Here is a 24,977-nt window from a genome sequence, read left to right as displayed (position 1 = left end):
CTAACTGCTATTAAAGACAGTAGCATTTCATATTTACATTAATAGATGTAAATTTCTACATTTCTAGAAAGTGTTGACAAACAGAAGCCATTTGTCCTCTTATTGATGGAAAGAGGGGGTATTCTTTGAAACTGCCTGAAATTTTATGTAGAACATTATTTGAAATAAATAAATAGAAGGGTATTTATATGTACGCACAAACATATATGTATATATGTAGTTAAAATATGCTTTAATCACATCACAATGATAACCAACAATTTAGATTATTTTTAAAAGTGACTAGACCAGGGACATCCCACCTTGATAACTTTAAGACCTATGGACTTTAATTCCCAGAATTAACCATGCTGGCTGAGGAGTCCATAAGTCTTAAATTTGCCAAGGTTGGACATCCGTAGCCTACATGAAACCATGGAAGCCCAAATTATCGGTAGAAAGCTGCTGATTTTGGTAGTGGAAATAATACCAAGATTCACAGGCTTGAATAATTACCAGCTGCCAAGGAGTGACAATGGAAGAGAACATCCACCTCCCTGTATTTTTAGTTTCCAGAACATGTGTGGTTGGGCCCCCTGAACCACATAGGATGCAAGACTGAGCGGGGTCTTCAATACAGCAAAGATTTTCTTATAATCTGTGTTAACATGGTAGTGACCCGCCTAATTAAAATTATTAATCTTCTATATTATTGATGATTTAGAAATGAATGTTGGAGAGAGAGAGAATCAGTATTCAGAAAATATGAAAGTGTGTGCCATAAAATGTTTAAGAACGGAGTACGCATAATGTAGCAGGGAGCAGCAATTAAGAAGAATTGGAGATATTGAGTAGAGAAATTGTGTGGAAAGAAGAGCAGTAGTTTAAAGCCAATAATAAAAGAATTGAATGGCAATTATTTTTATTACATAGTTTTATCTTGTCTTTTCCAAGGAGTTTAGGTACTATTAACTGTAATGGCATTCTCCCCCCCCCCCCTTTGCACTCTAGTGCTATTTCTGTAACAACTTTGAACAGTTGGGAATATGGAAATGTGTAACTATGGGCAGGACCATCGTGTATTCAGATTCTAGTGCTGTTTTTAACCCAGTCTATAACCAGCTGCAGCCATTTTGTGAATTGGTTATCCCTCAGGGCAGTTAGTTTGTGAGGGTAGACATGACACTATCACAAAAATCTTATGTCATCTAAGCTAAAAATTTGGAATATATATGTCTGTGTACACTAATTTTAGTATTTTACTGATTATAGAAATCGCTGTTCAGAGAGCTTAAAACATAATGTGTGTGTGTGTGTCTCACATAACACCCATACAGTCAAGTATAATTATGGTGTATTTGCATAACCTGCTTATACCATGAATTACTCAGTGACACACTGAAGCATAGAAAGCCATACTCACTGGATTTGCATAGCATACTTGCTTAAAATGTCCTTTGTTTTTCATAGTGTTGTTTGTTGTTTGTAATGTTGACCACATTTAGTGTCACATCTGCCCAACCTTACAAATATGCAATGTACAGATAGTCCTCAACTTAGGACCACAATGGACCCTAACATTTCTGTTGTTAAACAAGATATCTGTTGTGAATTTTGCCCCATTTTACAACCTACCTTGCCACAGTTGTTAAGTGAATCACTGCAGTTGTTAAATGAATCTGGCTCCCCTCTTGATTTTGATTTTCAGGGAGTTGCGAAAGGTGATCACAGACTCCTGGCACACTGCAACTATCATAAATATGAGCGACCGAATTTTGATCATGTGACCGTGGCAATGTGGCCATGGTCGTAAGTGTGAAAAACTATCTTTAGTCATTTTTTCCAGCGCTGTCGTAACTTCAAACAGTCACTAAACGAACTGTTGTAAGTTGAGGACTATCTGTAATAAAGCGTGAGACTCATGGTCTGTGATCTTATGGTAAGATACATGCTGGAGTAGAGATTTGAACCTGGGACTAACGATGTAGGCCAGAGGTTCATCACCTGCAAATAGGATGGACATTTAATAGATTGTTGATTGTTTTAAAAAATGTGCTGATTGAATTTCATGGGAAACCAGTGCTCTGATTTGGCCATAGGGATCTGATTTAAAGGTGAAAGATAAAGGTCTCCCTGTCCAGTTGTGCTCTGACTCTAGGGCAGGGGTAGGCAATCTTGGCTCTTTTATGACTCGTGGACTTCAACTCCCATAATTCCTGAGCCAGTGTGGAAACCTCTCCCTTTCCCCTCAGCGTGGCTGGCTTAGGAATTCTGGGAGTTGAAGTCCACAAGTCATAAAAGAGCCAAAGTTGCCTACCCCTGCTCTAGGGCATGGTGGTCATCTCTGTTTCTTGGTCGAGGGAGCCAGAGTCATCCGAAGACATTTTCCATGATCATGTGGCCAGCATGGCTATATACTGAGGTGCACCGAACACGCTGTTACCTTCCCACCGAATTGGTACCTATTGATCTACTTGCATTTGCATGCTTTTGAATTGCTAGGTGGGCTGGGGCAACGAACGGGAGCTCATCCTGTTCAACAGCGCTCGGGCTTCGAACCCAGGCTGTATGCTTTCCATCTGATCAGCTCAGCTTCTTTAACAGTTATAAGCACACACATAAAAATGGGTACAGTATGAGAAGAAGGGCAGGGGGTTGAATATGTGAGTTGCTGATTGGTGGGAAAGATGATGTGTGCTTCGGAATTAAATTGTTCAGATTGATCTAGTGAAAAAAGTAGCATCTGTTGAGTAATATTTGGAGAAAAGAATGATAAGTTGGCAGTTCTGAAATGCTCAGAGGGGACTTAGAATAAGGAGCAGCAATACTTAAAAGAAACTGAGATAGATCGGTGGAAATGCTACAGATTCGCACAAAAGCAGCAGTTTGATGCAGGGCAGCTGACCGTATAATGTGTCCTTTCAAGATCTGTGTAAATGGATCAGGAAATTACATCTACATATTTGTAATGGAGAATATTATAGCAAAAGAACTGCTCTAAGCACTGGGGTTCAGATCAAAGGAAGCATAGTGTTTAAAAACTTTGCTGAAGGTATGCAAATGAAATGTAAGGAATTATGCGTGGACGAGGAATCAGAACTGTAGAAAAAAAGGAAAAGCAGGAGAAATAATGCACAAGAAAAACTGCTGGCTTTAGATAGGTTATCACTTTTGTTGAAAGATTTTACCTAATTAAAAGATAACGAAGAACAAATTATAAAGTAGAAAATGTAAAAGAGAAAGAAACAGGAAAGAAAAGAAAACGTAAAGCCACTTCTAATCTTCATTACAACAGTTACAAACTTTTATCATCTCCCACCCATAGAGATCTAGTATATAGATCTCTTCCTATATTTAATCCCTTTTAATCAGCAAACCCCCCAAACCACCAGTTTATTTCTGCCCGTTTTCAGCAAAAAGTCTGTAAAAGGTTTCCAGTCTTTTATAAAAGTACTTATGGACTTAAATACTTTAAACAGGACATATTTAAATGGGAAGAAAGGAATTTTTGTAACTTAAGAGCTGGAATCTGGGAACCATCAAGATACAGAATTGACTGCTTGTCTTCTCATCTTTCTATTTTTTTTAAAAAAAGCTTATTTCATTTTTTCTTTTTTTCCCCTGAGAAATGTTTTCCTTTTATCCAAATGAACTGTCCACCTTCTAAAATAAAAATGTTTTTTAAAGATGTCAGTTCAGTGGATTCCTACTTAAAAATAAGCCTCTCTGAATTTTGCTTGATTTATTTTGAATAAATATGCATAGAATTGCAGCTACGGCAAATTTAAAACTTGCACTGAGCTAGGATAAGAATGATTCCACAAAGTGGGCATTGCAAAGGAGAAACTCCTAATTATTTATAGCCTAAGACTTGGAGAGGTCTAATATTAAGATGTTTCATTTTCAGGAATAAAGCTTAACCCCGTGATTCTTATGCTGAAGAGAACAATCATGTTAATATAGCTTAAGTATCTTTCAAGAGACCCCCTCAAATAACCATTGACATGAAAACGTGGGAGGGAAAAAAATAAGAATTTAAACCCCGGAACATAGACCTATAGAGGTTTTTGATACCTGTGTACTACAGTACCACATGTTCTGTGCATATAAGATTTTGTTCTTACCTGTGTTAAAGAGATAAATTTGGTCAAGTTTTGTCTGTGAACCTTCTGTTGAGGGAGGGAGGGTGGGTTAAACATCCAGAGACTTGAGGTTTTCAATTGTATCTCTGTGAAGTGTGACTCTTTCTTTATTTACAGGGTTTTTTTTAAATAACCAAACCGAAAACCCATTGTGCAGATCACAACAATTAAAAATGAATAATAATGTTAACCCTTCCTCCAGTACTGCTTAACCTACATTAGAAGCTCAGTGAATTTAAACTGCCATCAGTACTGTTGTAGATGCCCCAGTGTAGGGTTCTGGAATTCACAATTATATCCGCAAATAGAATGTTGCTAAATGGAAGCAAAGTATAGACCTGGAACGACATGCGAGCAGCGGGGAGAGAAAAAGCTGAGGAGCTTCTTTAGTAAATTGTTGTGTGAGTGAGAAATTATCTTGAACAAAAGACGATTTGGAAGAAGCTACTATCCACTGGGGGGAATTAGGCAAGATTGAGGCATTGAGAATGAAGGAAGGGGATTGTGAAAACTTACAATCTCACTTTAGTTCAGTGGTTCTCAACCTGTGGGTCGGGACCCCATTTGGGGTCGAACGACCATTTCACGGGGGTCGCCAAACAAGGCTGTCCGCCATTTTTTCCCCTTTTCTTTGGCCACGCCCCTGGCACCCGGTGATGTATAAGTGGTTGGGGGTCACCACAACATGGGGAACTGTATTATGGGGTCGCAGCATTAGAAAGGTTGAGAACCACTGCTCTAGTTGAAAGCATCAAGAAGAAAAAGGAAAATAACCCCAATGTACAGTACATTAAAAAAGCAAATAGAATTAAAAAATAACACCAACTGGCAGAATATATCTATTTGAAAACCTCTGTCCCCATTTTGTTTAGGCGGCTTGGAGAATATCTTGTTTAGATGGAGAAAATAGACATTCCTCCTAGCCAACACTGAATATTAGAATGTAGCCTGGCACAGAACTACTGTAAATGCCGGCGTATAAGGCGACTTCCGCGAGCGCTGAAATCGGCGCCAAAGATGGGGTCGTCTTATACGCCGAGTCATCTTATACGCCGGAAATACTGGTAGTTTCCAGCGTATAAGACGACATTCTAGGAATGCGGCCCGGCTATAAAGACGGGGGTCGTCTTATACGCCGGGTCGCCTTGTACGCCAGCATTTACGGTAAGCAAATACTTACAGTCTTCAGTACAGGTAGACCTTGACTTACAACCATGACTGAGCCTAAAATTTCCATTGCTAAGCAAGACAGTTGTTAAGTGAGTTTTGCCCCATTTTACGACCTTTCTTACCACCGTTGTTCCGGGAATCATTCAGTTGTTAAGTTAATAACACAGTTGTGAAATGAATCTGGCTTCCCTATTTCTTGGCTTGTCAGAAGGTTGCAAAAGGGGATCACGTGATCCCAGTACACTTCAACTGTCATAAACATAAGTCGGTTGCCAAGCATCTGCATTTTGATCGTGTGACCCTGGGGATGCTGCAACGGTCGTTAAGTGTGAAAAATGGTCCTAATTCATTTTTTTTCCCGGTGCTGTCGTAACTTCGAACGACCACTTAATGGTTGTAAGTCAAGAACTACCTGTACATCAATTTGGGAAATTGTGGCAGCCAGGTGATGACTAGCAAATATAGCATGATTAGCAAATATAGCAATGTCCCTGCTGCTCCACTCCGCCGCACACAGCAGTGTGTTGCATGGATCTGATGGCTCTCGCCCTCTTTTCCTTTAGAGCACACCTGGTTGACCTCCAGAAGAAACTGGAAGAACTGGAGCTGGACGAGCAGCAGAAGAAACGGTTGGAAGCTTTCCTCACCCAGAAGGCCAAAGTGGGTGAACTGAAAGACGACGATTTCGAGAGGATTTCGGAACTAGGAGCTGGCAATGGTGGGGTGGTCACCAAAGTACAACATAAACCCTCAGGGCTAATTATGGCACGGAAGGTGAGACCGGGTGAGGGGGGGAGAAAAAAGGCCAAGCCATTTTTCCAAACGTGGGCCTGAAGTCAGCCAAAGGCGTCAAGAGCAATAAACTTACAAAGCGATAACAATGCAAACGGCAACTTTTGAGCTGAGCTTTCGAAAAACACGCAGGTAGTCCTCTGCGTACATGGCCGTTGAGACCGGAATTTCCATGGCTAAGCGGTGTGGTCCTAAAGCCATCCTGGTTGCTGCTGTTAACTAAATCTCACCGTGGTTAGAAGCGGCAACTTCCTGCCGGCTTCTCATAACCAAAGTTAGCAGGAAGTTGCACATTTCAAATTGGCAGACAGGCAGGCGTAGGTCCGGGAAGGTGTAAGGAGGGACACAGTGAGAGAGTGTGCATTGACCAGCACAGCGTAAGCACGGGGAGGGTGGGTGAGTGGAGGAGACCTACCCCAGCAACTGGAATGAGACAACTTACCACAGCCAGCGTGCTGTGGGACAATTCAACAGTTCAGTTTATTTAAAAGAGTTAAAAAATTATTTTAATTTTTAATCATTCACATTTCATTTTGTCCCTCCTTTGGCATCCTTTCAGTGGTGGCGAACCTATGGCACGGATGCCAGAGGCGGCACTCAGAGCCCTCTCTGTGGGCACGCACACCGTCACCCCAGTCCTAGGCCTTCAGCTGGGTTTTATAAAACCTTTTCGCTTTAGGCCTCCGTTGCCGTGTGCAAAAAAAAAAAAAAGGTTCAATCAATCAATTTCAACTTCTCGCGGGAAAAAAAAAGATCTTGCAAAGTTGGAATTGATTGATTGAACTTTTTAGTCCCACCCAGTCTGCCGTTACCACCGCAGCCACGCCCATCCAATGGGCCACACCCCCCAATTGACCATACCCAGCCAATGGGCCACACCCACCTGGCACCCAACGATGCCTAAGTGGGTTTTGGGTTGCAGTTTGGGCACTTGGTCTCTAAAAGGTTCGCCATCACTGCTTTCTTTAATGATACTATTTCTTCAATATTAGTGTAACTCCTACGGCAAGTTGGCCATGGTGAATTGTTATACATGTGAAAAGGGGTCATAAGTTGCTTTTTCCAGGCTGTTGTAACTTCGAACAGTCACTAAATGATAGATTGTAAATTGAGAGCTACCTGTAATCTCCAACTTGACTCCTAATTAATAAACAGCATGAGTACTAAAATATTGCAACACTTTAGAGCCTCACCGCTCTAAATATGTTTTAAGTCCAATTTTCTGGACTTGTCTAGACCAGTGTTTCTCAACCTTGACAATTTTAAGGCATGTGGACTTCAACTCCCAGAATTCCACAGCCAGCATTGCTGGTTGTGGAATTCTGGGAGTTGAAGTCACATGCCTTAAAATTGTCAAGGTTGAGAAACACAGGTCTAGACAATAGATCTAGTTTCCTAGATTTCTTGTGATATCTACAGAATTTTATTTAAGGATTTGCTTCACCTTTTACTACGTATGACTTCACTTGTTGTTGTGACTTTCATGGCAGCTTCAGAATGTTTTTTTTTTTTCTACCTTTTCTAATCTAGCCTGCTACTCTGAAATATCCTGGCAGTTCGCCACCCAAGTAGTCACCAGGTCCAACCCTGCTTAACTTTTCACAATCATCCAAACTTGGCTAGAAGCTATCGTCTGCTATGACTTCACAGTTGTTATCTGGGTCTAGATCTGACCCTGTTAGCCTTTCGCAAAACTCTGAAAGCCTGACTGTTTTCACGGAAATTTGGGCCAGGAGGTTAGACAAGCTCTGCTGGTGATGTGGTCCTATGATTAAGGTGTCATGTGTTCTTATTTTTAATTGCTGATTTTAATATTTGTACACAGCCTAGAGCAGTGGTTCTCGACCTGTGGGTCGGGACCCCATTTGGGGTCGAATGACCATTTCACGGGGGTCGCCAAACAACGCAGTCCGCCATTTTTTCCCCCCTTTTCCTTAGCTGTGCTACTCCCTTTTATTTAGAGTCTAATTCTATTGGCTTTCAAAAGCCAATAAGAATTGTCCAGGCTGTCTGCCCTGCTGAGCCTGCCAAAAGTCCCATTCTGCAAAGGGTGCTGCACCAGTTGAGTAGTCCTCGACTTACGACTGGTTGAGTAGTCCTTGACTTACGACCGGTTGGGGGGTCACGGCATTAAAAAGGTTGAGAACCACTGGCCTAGAGCCACTAAACGTGAGATGGGCAGCCATATAACTTTATTTAAATCATCTTTTTTGGTGCAGGATTGCATTTTTGATACTGTATTGATACCCATTTAAACAGCAAGCGTGAAGTTCCTTTGGCTTCTGACTACAGGTAGTCCTTGCGACTCTTCAAAGTTACAGAGGCCCTGAAAAAATGGACCTGGGAACAAGTTCTCACGGCTAGTGACCATTCCAGCATCCTCATAGTCATGTGGTCAGAATTTGGGTGCTTGGCAACTGGCATGTATTTACAATAGTTGACACATCTTGGGTGATGGGATTGCCCTTTGCGACCTTCTCAACTGGTTTCAAACGAGCAAAGTCAGCGCAGGAGGCCGGATTTCCTTGATGACCCCATGACTCACTTAACACTTGCCGCGATTCATTTAACTCTCGTGGCACAAAAGTTGTAAAATGAGGCGTGATTCGCTTAGCAACCGCCTGAAATTCTGGCCCCAGTTGTGATTGTAAGTCGAGGACTGCCTGTAGTGGCTTTCAGTCCATCTCCATCCATAATTGTAAAAAAATTAATAGGTGTTGCTTTTCTGAGATGATGAAAAGCATTTAAATGGACTTCTCCCATCTCCGAAGCACTGCGATAAGAGACGCCGAAATTGATCTGTAATTTTTGGCCAGTGTTGTCTGATTTGGCTTATGTGACCCGTTCTAATGTGAGGGAGCACAAAGATCAAAGAGAAAAAGACAGGAAGGAGCCCGCATAGGGACTTAGCACCCTCTCTTTGAGTTTTGGTTCTTCTGTCACCTGCTTCAATGGGGAGAGAAAGTTTGATGGTTGGAAGGATAGATGTTGTAGTCCAGTGGTTCTCAACCTTTTTAATGCCCCGACCCCCCAACCGGTCGTAAGTCAAGGACTACTCAACCGGTCGTAAGTCAAGGACTACTCAACTGGTGCAGCACCGTTTGCAGCATGGGACTTTTGACAGGCTCATCAGGGCAGAGACAGCCTGGACAATTCCTATTGGCTTTTGAAAGCCAATAGAATTAGACTCTATTCAAGAGAGTCTATTCTATTGGCTTTCAAAAGCCAATAGAATAAAAGGGAGTAGCACAGCTAAGGAAAAGGGGGAAAAAAATGGCGGACTGCGTTGTTTGGCGACCCCCGTGAAATGGTCGTTCGACCCCAAATGGGGTCCTGACCCACAGGTTGAGAACCACTGTTGTAGTCAAAGCTTATGGTCTTCCCAGGAATGATGTACGGCTGTGAGAGCTGGACCATAAGGAAGGTTGAGCGCCAAAGAATTGATGCTTTCAAATTGTGGTGCTGGAGAAGGTGCTTGAGAGTCCCTTGGACCCGGCAGGGAGATCCAGTCAATCCTAAAGGAATTCAACCGGACAGTTCCTAACGCTGAAGCTCAAATATATTGGCCACCGAATGAAAAGAGAGGACTTATTAGAGAAGAGCCTGAGGTTAGGAAAGACCGAAGGCAAAAGGAGAAGGGGACAGCAGAGGATGAAATGGTTAGATAAGGTCGTCGACACAATGACCGTGAATTTGGGCAGAGTCCAGGAGACGACGGCGGAGGACAGAAGGGCCTGGTGTGCTGTGGTCCACAGGGTCGCAAAGAGTCAGACATGACTTAGTGGGATATGACTAGTTTGGGTATGGGTATGTCTAGTTTAACGAAGAGAAGGACAAGGGGGGACAGGATAGCAGTATTCCAATATCTCAGGGGCTGCCATAAAGAAGAGGGAGTCAAGCTATTCTCCAAAGCGCCTGAAGGCAGGACAAGAAGCAACGGGTGGAAACTAACCAAAGAGAGAAGCCATCTAGAACTAAGGAGAAACTTCCTGACAGTGAGAACAATTAATCAGTGGAACCACCTGCCTCCAGAAGCAGTAAATGCTCCAACACTGGAGGTTTTTAAGAAGAGACTGGACAGCCATTTGTCCGAAATGGTGTAGGGTTTCCTGCCTGAGCAGGGGGTTGGACTAGATGACCTCCAAGGTCCCTTCCAACTTTACTACTATTACTAATTACTAATCATCCACCTCCAGTCTATAACCCAGTCCTTTCAGCAGTTCCAAGAAGGCTCCGCACCCGTTTGCACCACTCCGGTGACCCTGAGGACCCAGATAAACCTAGTGGCCTCAACAACTCTCCAAAAGGATGCAAATGATCGGCTGTCTGCAAGGAGTATCAATCCTTCCCTTCCCCACCATCCAGTCAGAACCGAAGAAGCTTCTTGGATGAGAAGCGAAACGTCTTCAAAGAAAAACAAGAAAGTCTAGTTGCCTCCTGAAAAAGCATCTTTGGGACCACCAGGACCTGGATGATGCAGAATCTCGGTAGACATCCATAACTATCATATTTATGATAGTTGCAGTGTGCCAGGGTACTGTATATTCTGGCGTATAGGGCGACCTGGCGTATAAGACGACTCCCGAGTTCGACGCCGAGTCACATGCCTAGAAAGTCATCTTATATGCCAGAAACTACCTTATTTCTGGCATATAAGACAATCGATGCCAAGTCGCATGCCTAGAAAGTGGTCTTATACGCCGGAAACTACCTTATTTCCGGCGTATAAGACGACTCGACGTATAAGACGACCCCCGAGTTCGGCGCCTGTTTCAACGCTCTCAAAAGTCATACGCCAGAATATACGGTATATCTTGTACCTCAGGGGTGTCAAACTCAATTTCATTGAGGGCCGCATCAGCATTGTGGTTGCCCTCAGGAGGCTGGATGGGTGTGGCCAGGGTGGGTGTGGCCTACCGGGTGGGTGTGGATGGAGTGGGTGTGGCCCACTGGGTGGGTGTGGCCAGTTCTACATCATTCGCGTCAAGAGTGCCTGTGGGGGCCTGGGCAGGAGTGGGACAGATCTGAGGGTCTCTGGAGAAGGGGGAAAGACCGGGGCAAGCGCCAAGGCATGGTCCACTGGAGGAGCCTCACTGTTCCTCTCAGGCCATGCAGGGGGGGCGGCTCATGGAGCTAAGACTGAATGCGTTTCAGCACAGATGGCCACCACAAAAGTGTACATTGGCTGCCAGCCGGCCTGGGCCAGGGCCAAGGCAGCGGAGGCCGTGCCCTCCCTGTATCCAGGATGGCTTCACGGGCCACATGAAACCACTTTGCGGGCCGCATCCGGCCCCCGGGCCTTGGGTTTGACATGTCTGTTGTACCTTTTCCCTATGGAAGATACAATAGCGGGTTGGGTGGCTAATAAGTTTGCCCTCCTTTGGAAAATGATATCTCTGGTTATGGAAAGAACATTTGCGCAACATAAGGCTTGAACTCTTCTGGGCATAGTCTTCCATAATTGGTTTCAGCGTTCCATTCCTGAGCCTTGGAAGCGTTCCTATGGTGACTGCTTACTTCCCACTTTTCTTCTGCTGCTGCTGCTTTTTTTTTTTTTTTTTTGCACTGCTAAGTAGGTTAGACTGCTTGCCTTCCTGGATGCAGAATCATTAGCAAATATAGAACTGTAATTGCAGTCCCATAGCTCTCGGTTATTGAGCAAGGGTGTCTGCCAGTAGCTTTTAAAAGGGCCAGAAGCACATCTCATGGTTGAATGTGCAATCATAACACAATACAACCTGGTCTCTTCTGTGCATGAATTGTGTATTGCAAAACCGTATTTCTAACCCTGCATCTTTTGCGTCTTGCATATATTCCTGTTTCTAGGATTTTAAAGGGGTGTGTGTTATTTATTTATTTCACTATTTGGTGACCTGCCTCAATGTATGGACAACGGCTCAAGTACAACAGATTAAAGAAATGAAAACACTATAAAAATGAAAAGAAATTATAAGTTATAAGTAAATATGTTACTTATAATTAATAGAAATTGCCCTGACGGTCACTGGAACATTAAATTCTGTTTAAATTGCAAATGACTTTCTCAGTTGCAAACATGACTTTCAGGAAGCAGTCAGATTCTGAGGGGTTGTATTGTCTGATCTTTTAAATTTTGTAATGTTAACAAAATGGAAGATTCTTTTTTTTTTTTAATTCTTTAAGCAAGCTGGAAAAAAAATGCAAAAAGAAACATTGAATCAATATCAGTGTTTTAGAATTCCAGTAGAGATTCAAATAAACCTATGTTAAAAATCACAAGTAGTTTTTTCTTGTTGTGCAAGTAGAGAATGCCAAATCTTGCAGTCTATCCATACTTTGCCCGGCTGTCATCTGTACACCATTAAAATAGTTTTGTCCGGTTGTAACCTTCATATAGCTCAGTGCTTCTCAACCTTGACCATTTTACGGCATGTGGACTTCAACTCCCAGAATTCCACAGCCAGCATTGCTGGCTGTGGAATTCTGGGAGTTGAAGTCCACATGCCTTAAAATGGTCAAGGTTGAGAAACACTGATTATTCTAGCCAAACGGTGCATAATATGGCAACAATTTTTGAATCAAGGTACCTGAAGTGTATTAACTTAAAGAATATGTACAAAACTCTATGGAATTGAAATTTCAAGGATCTCCAGACCAGTTGCACTCACAAACTTGTTGCCACTGCAGTGCCGCCTCGGTCAGCTGCACTCCACCTGATTGTGATCTCCAACATTCCCTGCCACCTTCCCTCATGCATAGTCAATGGGGAAGTCAGAGGTTGTTCCTGTTCCCACTGCATTTTTGCTTGCCCTGAGTCATTCTGTTGATCTCCTTAGGTCAGGGGTAGGCAACCTTGGCTCTTTGGTGACTCGTGGTCTTCAACTCCCAGAATTCCTGAGCCAGCACGGCTCAGCTTGGAAACCTCTCCCTTTCCCCTCAGCACGGCTGGCTCAGGAATTCTGGGAGTTGAAGTCCACGAGTCATAAAAGAGCCAAGGTTGCCCACCCCTGCTTTAGGTAAATGAATATTGATAAAGGATGACCCAATGAGTCATAGTCTCTCTATACCAAAGATGCTTTTTCACAAGGCAACTGGACTTTCTTGTCTTTGTTTGAAGATGTTTCCCTTCTCATCCAAGAAGCTTCTTCAGCTCTGACTGGATGTTGGGATTTATACTCCTTGCAGACAGCTGGTCATTTGCCTCCTTTTTAGAGAGTCATTGAAGTCACCTGGAGGTTTATCTGTTTCCTCAGGGTCTCCTGAGTGGTGCAAATGGGTGTGGAGCCTTCTTGGAACTGCTGAAAGGACCTCAAAGGTGGCCTCAATGACTCTCTAAAACAGTGGGTCTCAACCTGTGGGTCGGGACCCCATTTGGGGTCGAACGACCATTTCATGGGGGTCGCCAAACAACGCAGTCCGCCATTTTTTTCCCCTTTTCCATAGCTGTGCTACTCCCTTTTATTCTATTGGCTTTGGAAAGCCAATAGAATAGACTCTCTTGAACAGAGTCTAATTCTATTGGCTTTCAAAAGCCAATCGGAATTGTCCAGGCTGTCTCTGCCCTGCTGAGCCCGCCAAAAGTCCCATTCTGCAAACGGTGCTGCACCAGTTGAGCAGTCCTCGACTTACGACCGGTTGAGTAGTCCTCGACTTACGACCGGTTGGGGGTCGCGGCATTAAAAAGGTTGAGAACCACTGCTCTAAAAGGAGGCAAATGACCAGCTGTCTTCAAGGAGTATAAATCCTTCCATTCCCCCACCATCCAGTCAGAGCTGAAGAAGCTTCTTGGATGAGAAGCGAAACGTCTTCAAACAAAAGCAAGAAAGTGCAGTTGCCTCTTGAAAAAGCACCTTTGGGATCGAGGTACAATTGCTTTGGGGGTTGTTCTGCACTGCCTTCATCCTTTGATGTCTCTCTCCTGTTTCCGCCAACAGCTGATTCACTTGGAGATCAAGCCTGCCATACGAAACCAGATAATCCGGGAGCTCCAGGTGCTCCACGAGTGCAACTCTCCGTACATTGTTGGTTTCTACGGCGCCTTCTACAGCGACGGGGAGATCAGCATTTGCATGGAGCATATGGTGAGGGCACATTCCCCGTGCAGAACGGGACAGGTGTCTTAGTCAGCATGAAAGGTTTTTAATGGCGCTTACCGAGCTTTGATTATTCTAAAATGTTTCTTTTCTGCTTTGTTTGGCATCAGCTTAAAGTGCAGGTCTCTGTTACTAATAACGATCCACTTTCTTCCACAGCAGGAGGAAAATTCTTGGTTTATGGGGATTGGCTAATCGCCCCGGTCTTGCTACCAAATTGTTTCAGACACTGGCATTATATCGGGAGAATGAGCCAGAATTCCACTCCCGATGTAACATGAAAGCAAGCAGACCACGGGCTGAGATACCATGGTTTGTTAAGCCTTCCCGTTATATTTGCTTAATCGTGATACTGGATATTACAGAGATAGCCAGTGCAGCTTATTTGAGAATGCCGATGGCTGCTTAATTGTTTCCTTCTTTGGAAAATATTAGCGGTCAAGTGGGATGCACTGAGGTGCCAGCCAAGATGGTATTTATTCCCTTAAAATGTGTGTATGTGTGTGTTTGTATAAAGGAATGTGTGTACGTGCTTATTTGATTTTGATCCTGCCTTTATTACTGTCTATAAATAACTCAAGGCAGGGAACATGTCTAATATTGTATTCCTCCCTTCTTCCTATTCTCTCCACAACAATCTTGTGAGGTGGGTTGGGCTGAGAGAGAGGGAGGGAGGGAGGGAGGAGGGGACTGGCTCAAAGTCACCCAGCTGGTTTTTCATGCCTAAGGACTATAACTCACAGCCGCCTAGGCCAGCACCTTAAAAGGAATCTGCAGTGGTAGAGTCTCTTCGTTCCTCTGTTCTATTAGCTTGGAAGACAACAGCTTTCTGCCCTTGGACCATAATCTGGGTGTCAGTCAGCCTGAATATTATAACAGGAAAAGGCACACGAAGTGCAGGCAGTCCTTGACTTACAACCCTTCATTTAGTGGCCATTGAAAGTCATAACAGCGCTGAAAAAAAAATGACTTGTTTTTCACACAACCGTTGCAGTAAGCCCCCTCACGGTCACAACGTCAAAATTCAGACACTTGGCAACTGGTTCATATTTACGACGGTTGCACTGACCACACCTCCCCCCCCCCCCGGGTCATGGGATCCCCTTTCTGACAAGCCAAGCCGTATTCACTTAACGGCCGTGTTACCAGCTTAACCACTGCAGTGACTCACTTAACAGTCGTGGCAGGCAGGGTCATAAAATGGGGGCGAAGCTCACCGAACCGCTGTCTTGCTTAGCGACGGAAATTTTGGGCTCCCTTGTGGTCGTGAGCCGAGGGCTGCCCAGCACATGCGAGTCCGTCTGGATGGCTGCCTTGACCAGGGATTTTGAGAAACGGGCTAAATGTTTGCTTCAGAGGATCGAGAAAGAGCAGGTTGATCTGAACTGACTTGGCGAGACCGGGATCTCTGAGCAAGGAATCCACCCAACGGAGAACGAACATGTCCTCTCTCCGCCATCCTTTGCTTGCAGCACCGAGGCGATGCTGCCATCTGTTGACGCAATTATAAAAAAAAGTGGAGTTTTTACCTTTTCAAAAGCAAAGCCACCCAAATGCAGGGTGTAGTCCTCAGCTTAACGGCCAAAATTGAGCCCAACATTGTCCGCTGTGAAGCGAAACGTTTGCGAAGTGAATTTTTTTGCCCCATTTTACGACCTTGCCGCATTTGTGAAGTGAATCGGTTTCGGTTTGTTGGCTTAGTAACGTCGGGGCCCACTTCCAACTAACCGCCCGAGACAGCAGAACTCTTGAAACAGGCATTGGCTCAGAAGGAAACTTTTATTAGGGGCGAGCGACAGCAGGGGGTGGAAGGCGAGATCTGAAGAATGATAATAATTAAAGCAGGCAACATGGCCCCACCCACTCAAGTCATCATGCCCCTTTGAACTCCAGCCAATCCACAGGTGGCTCGGTGGGCGGCTGACTGGCACGCTGGGCGGGCATCTCAAGGTCTCCTCCAGCTTTCGTTTCCTTGCAGCTGTCTCCTAGATAAGGAGCTGCACTCCACGCTCAAAGGGAAGAGGCCAGACAAAGAAAGGGGAAAGCGAAAGTTAGCAACATAATCCCCCATGCAACCCCTCCCCCCCAGCAGAATGGCAGGCCCCAAAAGAATAGAACAGGGCTTTATTTATTTATTTATGAGACTTATATACTGCTTTAAGTGCAAGCACTCTAAGCGGTGTACACCAGTAAGCAGTGTGTGTGTGTGTGTGTGTGTGTGTGTGTGTGTGTGTGTATGTATGTATGTATGTATGTATGTATGTATGTATGTATGTATGTGTATATATATATATATATATATATATATATATATATATATGGTGTGTGTGTGTGTGTGTGTGTGTGTGTTTTCTGAGGTTTTCGCGGGTGTTTGTATGTAGGTCTTTGGTTGTTCGGGTTTTCTCCCGCGTAAAATTGGAGGTGTCTTGGCGACGTTTCGACGAAGTCCCATTCGTCATCTTCAGGCTGGTGTTTTCAGCTTCGTACTTCGAGCAGCAATTTGCTGCTTGAAGTACGAAGCTGAAAACACCAGCCTGAAGATGACGAATGGGACTTCGTCGAAACGTTGCCAAGACACCTCCAATTTTACGCGGGAGAAAACCCGAACAACCAAAGACCTACATACATACATACATATATATATATATATATATATATATATATATATATATATATATATATATATTACATTGCCCCCAACAATCTGGGTCCTCATTTTACCTACCTCGGAAGGATGGAAGGCTGAGTCAACCTTGAGCCGGTGAGATTTGAACCGCTGACCTGCTGAACACAGTCAGCTAAAGTGGCCTGCAGTACTGCACTCTAACTGCTGCGCCACCTCGGCTCTTTTTCAACCTTTTCACCCATTGTACCACTTTTAGGATATGGCAACATCCGAGTACCACCAGTCGCCTAGCAAGGTGTCAAAAACTTGATGACCAAAAAAAAAAAAAAAAAAGAAAAAAGTGATAAAGTACAGGTAGTCCTCGACTTACAACAGTTTGCTTCGTGACTGTTCAAAATTACAACGGCACTGAAAAAAGTGCCCCCCAAGGCACAGCCAAGCAAGACACCTGCTTGCCCGCCTGGCGGCGCTCTTCCTCCTGTCCGAGGTTTTCATTGTTGTGATCATTTCTGTTGAGGATTGGCAGAGGGGGTGGGGTGGAGGGGTGTTTGGTTTTTATTCCCACCGTCTGCTGGGTGGTTGCAGCGGGTTTTGGTCACTTCACATGACCCTGGGACACTGTGACCATCATAAATATGAATCCGTTGCCAAGCATCTGAATGTAAATCACAAGATCCTGGAGAGGCTGCAACATTCCAGCTGATCGGCACTTCTTCAGGGCTCAGCAGAAGCCCCAGGATCAGTGCTGCTTTCCAGCTGATTGGTGCTTCTTCAGGGCTCAGCAGAAGCGCCAGGATCAGCGCTGAGCTCCAGCTGGAGCCTGGCGCTGAGCCTGGCGCTTCCGCTGAGCCCTGACAGCCCTGCAGCTCCAGCCGTCTCTCGCTCAGGCTTGTGCGGTGCTGCCACCGGCTCAGCTCATTCCCCTCCCCCACTACCCCTTTTCTAGGATGGTCGCGTACCACCTGCCAGGTGCCCATGTACCACAGGTGGTACCCGTATCACTGGTTGAAAATCCCTGGAATAGAAGACCAAAGGGAACGGGCAAGGAGTTTTGGGGGTCTGACATCGAACCCGGTTGTGACGTGAATCTAGCTTCCCCATGGACTTGGCTGCAACTGTCATAAATACAAGTCAGCTGCCAAGCTTCTGAATTTTGATCCCGTGACCATGGGGCATGTGAAAAATGGCCATCGGTCCCTTTTTTTCAGTGCTGTTGCAACTTTGAATGGTCACCCCCCCAAAAAAAAACTGTCGCAATTTGAGGACTCCCTGTACATTACGACGAGGAGGACCCAACTGTAGGCAGCCTTGCCATTTTCTTTTAAGATGCCCAAAAATGACACTTCCTGTGTCTCGAGACAATTTCTGGGGGTCCCTCTCTGGGGAGCTCTTTAATTCTCCTCCTAGAAGCTGGCATTCAAATCCTGACCATCTGAATGTCGCTCTGGGGAAAGATTTTAACCTCTTGACACTCCTTCCGTATTTGTGCGGCGAAAGAGAGATTGTCCTGCGTGTGGCTTGGACAGAGTAAACGACTGAAAAGCAATTTTCATGACAAAGGACTGGGAAGAACTGGCCTTTATGATGAACGTGGGGGATTGGAAGCGGACCTTAAATCGGGGTCCCCAGCCTTATGGGCCCCAGCCCTCTACCAGGCCGTGGAGCTGTTGGCCACTGGGTTGCGTGTGTGGCTGGCTAGTGCACACGCGCATGTGTGTTTGCACACGCCCCCACTCGCACTAGCACTAGCATTGCCACGAGCACACCCCCCCCACCCACACTAGCATCATGGCAAGCACACATTCCCCCCACTTGTGCTACATCACAGCATCAGGTGGGTGCTAGCGTTGCCTGAGCATCACACAGGCACTCGTGGGCCCGTTTGTTTTGCGCACACAGTCATGGTCTGTTTATGCATACATAAAAGTGCCTACACCCACCCACCCCCCGCCCTGGGCCACCGACCCAGAAAGCTTGTCTTAGATCAGTGGTTCTCAACCTGTGGGTGGGGACCCCATTTGGGGTCGAATGACCATTTCACAGGGGTCGCCAAACAACTCCCCTTTTCTTTAGCTGTGCTCCTCCCTTTTATTCTATTGGCTTTTGAAAGCCAATAGAAGAGACTCTCTTGAATAGAGTCTAATTCTACTGGCTTTCCAAAGCCAATAGGAATTGTCCAGGCTGTCTCTGCCCTGCTGAGCCCGCCAAAAGTCCCATTCTGCAAACGGTGCTGCACCAGTTGAGCAGTCCTCGACTTACGACCAGTTGAGTAGTCCTTGACTTACGACCGGTTGGGGTCGCGGCATTAAAAAGGTTGAGAACCACTGCCTTAGATAATGCTATATAAAGGGATGCCTAATGGCAAATTCATTCATTCATTCATACCCCACTTTTATTATTTTTTTTATTTTTACAAGTAATTCAAGGCAGTGGGCACCTCCAACACATCCTCCTCCTCATATTTTCCCCACAACCATCAACCCTGCGAGGTGGATTGGACTGGGAGAGAGGGACAGACCAAAGTTATCCAGCCGGCTTTCGTGGCTAAAGCAGGATTAGACCTCCTCGTCTCCTATTTTCTAGCCTGGTCCTGTAAACACTAGACTAGACCAAACTGGCACATACAGGCAGTCCTCAACTTATAACCGTAATGGAGCCTTCCCACTGTGGTCATGAGTCCATATAGATAACGTTTGACTGTACATCGCCCGTTTTATTGTTACATCTGAAGTGCATGGGGGTTCAAAATTATGAAAAAATAAATCAGTCAGGATGGTTATAAAGCAGGTCACCAATGCAATTGGCCTGATTTTGCTACTTGGTTTACAATGGTCATTTAGCAAAAGTGAACTCATTGTTGTGGGGCATTTTTGCAGACAACCGGAAGTCCTCAGCTTAACAATAGTTTGCTTAGTGGCCGTTCAGAGTTACATTGCCACTGCAAAAAATGACTTATGATCATTTTTCACACCTTAACGACCCTGGTCACACAATCAAAATTCAAACGCTTGGCGACTGACTCATATTGATGACAGTTTGCAGCGTCCCAGATTCACGTGATCTTCTTTTGCGACCTTCTGACAAAGAAAGTCATTGGAGGAAGCCAGGTTCACTTAAGAGCCACGTTACGAACTTTTAACAATGGTAATAATAATAATAATAATGTTGGGAGGGACTTTGGAGGTCATCAAGTCCAACCCCTTGCTCAGGCAGGAAACCCTATACCATTTCGGACAAATGGCTGTCCAGTTTCTTCTTAAAAACTTCCAGTGTTGGAGCATTCACCGCTTCTGGAGGCAGGTTGTTCCACTGGTTAATTGTTCTCACTGTCAGGAAGTTTCTCCTTAGTTCTAGGTTGCTTTTCTCCTTGATTTAGTTTCCATCCGTTGCTTCTTGTCCTGCCTTCAGGTGCTTTGGAAAATAGCTTGGCTCCCTCTTCTTTGGGGCAGCCCCTGAGATACTGGAACACTGCTCTCATGTCCCCCCTCGTCCTTCTCTTCGTTAAACTAGACAGACCCAATTCCAGCAACCGTTCCTTATATGTTTTAGCCTCCAGTCCCTTAATCATCTTTGTTGCTCTTCTCTGTACTCTTTCTAGAGTCTCAGCATCTTTTTTACATCGTGGTGACCAAAACTGGATGCAGGATTCCCAGTGTGGCCTTACCAAGGCCTTGTAAAGTGATTTTAATACTTCACGTGATTTCGATTCTATCCCTCTGTTAATGCAGCCCAGCACTGTGTTGGCTTTTTTGGCAGCTGCAGCACACGGCTGGCTCATATTTAAATGATTGTCCACTAGGACTCCGAGGTCCCGCTCACAGTTGCTACTATTGAGCAAGGTTCCCCCTATACTATACCTGTACATCTGGTTTTTCTTGCCTAAATGTAGAACCTTACTTTTTTCACCATTGAATTTCATTTTGTTAGATAGCGCCCAGTGTTCAAGTCTGTCCAGGTCCTCCTGTATCTTAAGCCTGTCTTCTGGAGTGTTGGCTATTCCTGCCAGCTTGTTGTCATTCGCATATTTGATGAGTTCACAGTGATTCACTTAACATCTGTGACAAGAAAGATTGCAACCCGGGGCAAAAGTCACTTCACCAACGTCTTAGTTAGCAACAGAAATTGCGTGTTGAGGACTACCTGTAAATGTCAGTTTTTGCCAAAAAATAAAAATAAATCATAACTTGCAGTCATGGGACTGCAGGACACTACAAACGGCCATAAAATGTGGACTGGTTGCCAGGTGTCCGAAATGCAGTCACGTGACCAAAGGGGCTGCTGGATCTTTGGTTGTACGGTTATAAGTAGCTTTGGGGGGAGGGGAATCTGTTGTAATTTTCACCCTACTTAAGTCAAGGGCTACCTGTGTCACAGGTCTAAGCATAGATACACCATATAAATGAATTGAATTTCCCTGTTTTAACTGTCCTTCCACATTCCCTTCTCCCTCTTCTGTCCTTTCTCCTTTTGCTGTATTTTAAGTTTCTTATAACGAGGATCCCACCTTTCTCGGAGTCCTAGTGGACAATCATTTAAATATGAGCCAGCCGTGTGCTGCAGCTGCCAAAAAAGCCAACACAGTGCTAGGCTGCATTAACAGAGGGATAGAATCAAGATCACGTGAAGTATTAATACCACTTTACAAGGCCTTGGTAAGGCCACACACTTGGAATACTGCATCCAATTTTGGTCACCACGATGTAAAAAAAGATGCTGAAACTCTAAAAAGAGTACAGAGAAGAGCAACAAAGAGGATCAGGGGACTGGAGGCTAAAACATATAAGGAATGGTTGCTGGAATTGGGTGTGTCTAGTCTAATGAAGAGAAGGATTAAGGGGGGACATGATAGCAATGTTCCAATATCTCAGGGGTTGCCCCAAAAAAGAGGGAGTCAAGCTATTCTCCAAAGCGCCTGAAGGCAGAACAAGAAGCAACGGATGGAAACTAACCAAAGAGAGAAGCAACCTAGAACCAAGGAGAAACTTCCTGACAGTCAGAACAATTAACCAGTGGAACTACCTGCCTCCAGAGGCGGTGAATGCTCCAACACTGGAAGTTTTTAAGAAGAGATTGGACGGCCATTTGTCTGAAATGGTATAGGGTTCCTGCCTGAGCAGGAGGTTAGACTAGATGACCTCCAAGCCCCCTTCCAACTTTATCATCATCATTATTGTTGTTGTTGTTTTGTTGTTGTTGTTATTATTATTATATTAAAGCCGCTATAGTATGTAAATCATAAAAATGGGATAACCCTGTGGTAATGTTGGAGGAGGAGGAGAAGGTTTTATCTGATTAAATCAGTTTGTCGCAGAAATATGACGGGTATTCATCTTCCTTTCAGCTTGTCTTCTACCAGGTCCTTCCGTAGTTTGGTCTTGAACGTTCTCCTCGCCTTGCTAAATTCAGCTGTTAGCTTGTGTGTTCATCTTGCATCCCAGTGGGTCAAGGTGATGCACGTAATACTCCCTCATCCCTTTTGCTCTCCTAGCAACCATCCTGTGAGATTGATCGCGGGTGACAGATAACGGAAGCCAGTGGGGTCATGTGAGGACTCGAACACGAGCCTTCCATGATCCCGTTCCAGCCCGACCATGGCATCGGTAGAGAAGCCAGGATTGGGATTGGCTACAGCATTGCAGCTTCTGCCCTTTCTGGACAGAATATTTTCCGTGTGTTCTGCAGAGATTTCAACTTTCTGTGGTAAAAATAACAGCAGATATGCTGCATAGGTTTATGGGGTGCCATGATGATGAAGATAGCCAGTCGTATCCGGCTCTTGGCAATTCTGTGGGCCAGGCCTCCCCCACATCTGGTTTTGCACTACTCCTTTGAGTTTTTCTGTGGTCTGGCTGGTGTCAGCCACCGTGTTCTTTGATGGCCTGGTTTTCTTTTATCGCTAATCTTTTCCAAACATAATTGCTTTCTCTAGTGAATGAGGTGCCTTAGCCAAGCCATATATTGTCTCAAGTAACCCAGAGCTAGTATGTTCTGTCAAAGAGGAAGGTATCTTGAGTTACAAAAATATACTAAGAATCTTCAAGAAAAATCTCGCTTTTTATGCGATGGGCGGCTATATAAATTTGATAAATAGATTTTTAAAAAGGAGAACCTGCTTCGTTAGTCTTCCAGAATTATAGCTGATTAAAGCAGATGGAGAATGGTAACAACAAAGTGTTTAATATTTTGCTTCCTGGCTGTGTGAATTGGAGCTGTTGAGAATCATCAGCTCTGTCAATCAACTTTTCTGTAGAATCTGTTATTAAGAGTTGGTTGTGGCAAGGTTGGGGTTGTGTCTTCTCTTAACAACACCTCGTTTGCAGAACGCTCCTTGAAGGTAGCCTGTCCCTTCTTTGTCTAATTTCAGGCATGGTGTTGAAACTTTATGTACCTTGTATCTTTCAAGAGATTGTAAGATATTCTTTGTGCCATTTCTTCCTTAAATCTGGTTTCTCATTATTCATTTGGTTGGCTGGGGTGTTTTCTAATTCTAAATTTTAAGATAATGTAGGCTGCTGCTGGAAAACCAGGAGACTGGAAGTTCTAGTCCCACCTTAAACCTGAAAGCAGGCTGGCTGACTTTGGGCCAATCACCAGGAGATGGTGAGTTCTAGTCCCACTTTAGCCATGAAAGCCGGCTAGGTGACTTTAAACCAATCACCAGGAGATGGTGAGTTCTAGTACCGTGTTAGGCATGAAACCTGGCTGGGTGACTTCAGGCCTGTCACCAGAAGACAGTGAGTTATAGTCCCACTTTAGGCATGAAAGACAGTTGGGTGACTTTGGCCCCTTGCTTTCTCTTAGCCCAACTCACCTCACAGGGTTGTTGTGGGGACAATAGGAGCAGGCAGGAGTATCTATGTTCTCCACCTTGAGTAACTTATGAAGTAATAAAGGCAGGATAAAAATCCAGTGAATAAATAAACATCATTACCTTTCCACTGGTTTTAGGATGGAGGTTCCTTGGATCAGGTTTTGAAAGAAGCCAAGAGGATTCCTGAAGAAATCTTGGGCAAAGTCAGCATAGCAGTGAGTATGCAACTGCCTCCTTTTGACTCCCCCAAACAAGGGTTTGTGAGACAGAGTTTCATCCATATCCTCCTCCAAGGGGTCTGAGCAGCGAATTGTCCCTTTAATCAAGAGTTCTGTCACACATATGTATGAGTCTTTATTTTTTTTAGCTTCCCATCTATAAAATAGCATTAGCACCAGCACTTAAGACTTATATAGAGCCCTCTCTAAGCAGTTTACAGAGTCAGCCTATTTGCCCCCCAACAATCTGGGTCCTCATTTTATCCACCTCAGAAGGGTGGAAGGCTGAGTCAACCTTGAGCCAGTCGGGATCGAACTGTTGGTAGTCAGCAGAATTAGCCGGCAATACTGCATTCTAGCCACTGTGCCACCACAGCTCAATTAAGCTCCATCTCACAAATCTTGATTTCTCTCCTCTTTTCTCTTTTCTCCTCTCCCCCCCCCCCCCGCCTTTCCTCTCTTCTCTTCTCTTCTCTTCTCTTCTCTTCTTCTTTTCAGGTTCTGCGAGGATTGGCTTATTTACGAGAGAAGCACCAAATTATGCACCGAGGTGAGAGTTGTTTGTAATAGAAGGAGTCTGCACCTGTAAGTGAACTGGGGTTGTGTAGATCTGCTGGACATCATTCTCATTCCAAGGCTTAATTCTACACATTGTTTAACCAGGAGCATTGCCTATATTGTGGCTGTACGGCACCCTGCCCAGTTTGCGGATGTTTGCAAGCTTGTCAGGGTCGCCGAAATCTGCCAATTGTGTTGTTGTGTTCTATATTGCACGACGCTTATACAGACCCTTGCCTCTTGAGGGCAGCCTCTTCTGTCACCTTTGTGTTCATCTTGGAGCTGAGAAAAAAAAGAAAAGAAAAGCTGCTTATTAAGAAAAGCCCTTCACAGTTCTGAAATTCATCACTTGCAGTTTTAAGACTTCCAAGTGTTGCTTTCCACCAACGAAAGGAGACCAACGAAGGAGAATATTTATAGCCCAGGGTTGAAATGAAGGGTCCTGGGTGCTCTCTGAGCTTGCTTGTTTTCTTGCAGACGTCTCATGACCCAACTAGGGAACATCTTCAGTGCTAGTAAGGAGTGCTGTTTGCTGTCCGCTTATACTCTGGTGTCTTGCCTGTCTGGGTGGGTGGAGGAGGTCTTAGGAATTCTTTGGTTGGGCTGTTT

At 44.6% G+C, this 24,977-nt stretch overlaps 1 protein-coding gene across 2 annotated transcripts in view; it reads left to right on the top strand.

Moving 5' to 3' along the window:
• Nucleotides 1–24,977, top strand: part of MAP2K2 (mitogen-activated protein kinase kinase 2) — a 56,410-nt gene that overhangs the window by 3,636 nt on the left and 27,797 nt on the right. For both annotated transcript variants that reach the window (XM_039337199.1, XM_039337197.1), the window contains 4 exons: nucleotides 5,855–6,065; nucleotides 13,997–14,143; nucleotides 23,730–23,807; nucleotides 24,309–24,360. In XM_039337199.1, coding sequence (XP_039193133.1) covers nucleotides 5,855–6,065; nucleotides 13,997–14,143; nucleotides 23,730–23,807; nucleotides 24,309–24,360 — 488 coding nt within the window. The remainder of the gene's footprint in view (nucleotides 1–5,854; nucleotides 6,066–13,996; nucleotides 14,144–23,729; nucleotides 23,808–24,308; nucleotides 24,361–24,977) is intronic.

This window comes from Crotalus tigris, unplaced genomic scaffold (genome assembly GCF_016545835.1).
Source record: "Crotalus tigris isolate CLP2741 ecotype Arizona unplaced genomic scaffold, ASM1654583v1 scf7180000017668.6805642782:7212621, whole genome shotgun sequence".
NCBI lineage: Eukaryota > Metazoa > Chordata > Lepidosauria > Squamata > Viperidae > Crotalus > Crotalus tigris.
The sequence above is the reverse complement of the archived record's forward strand: the minus strand, read 5'-3'. Positions and strand labels throughout refer to the sequence as shown.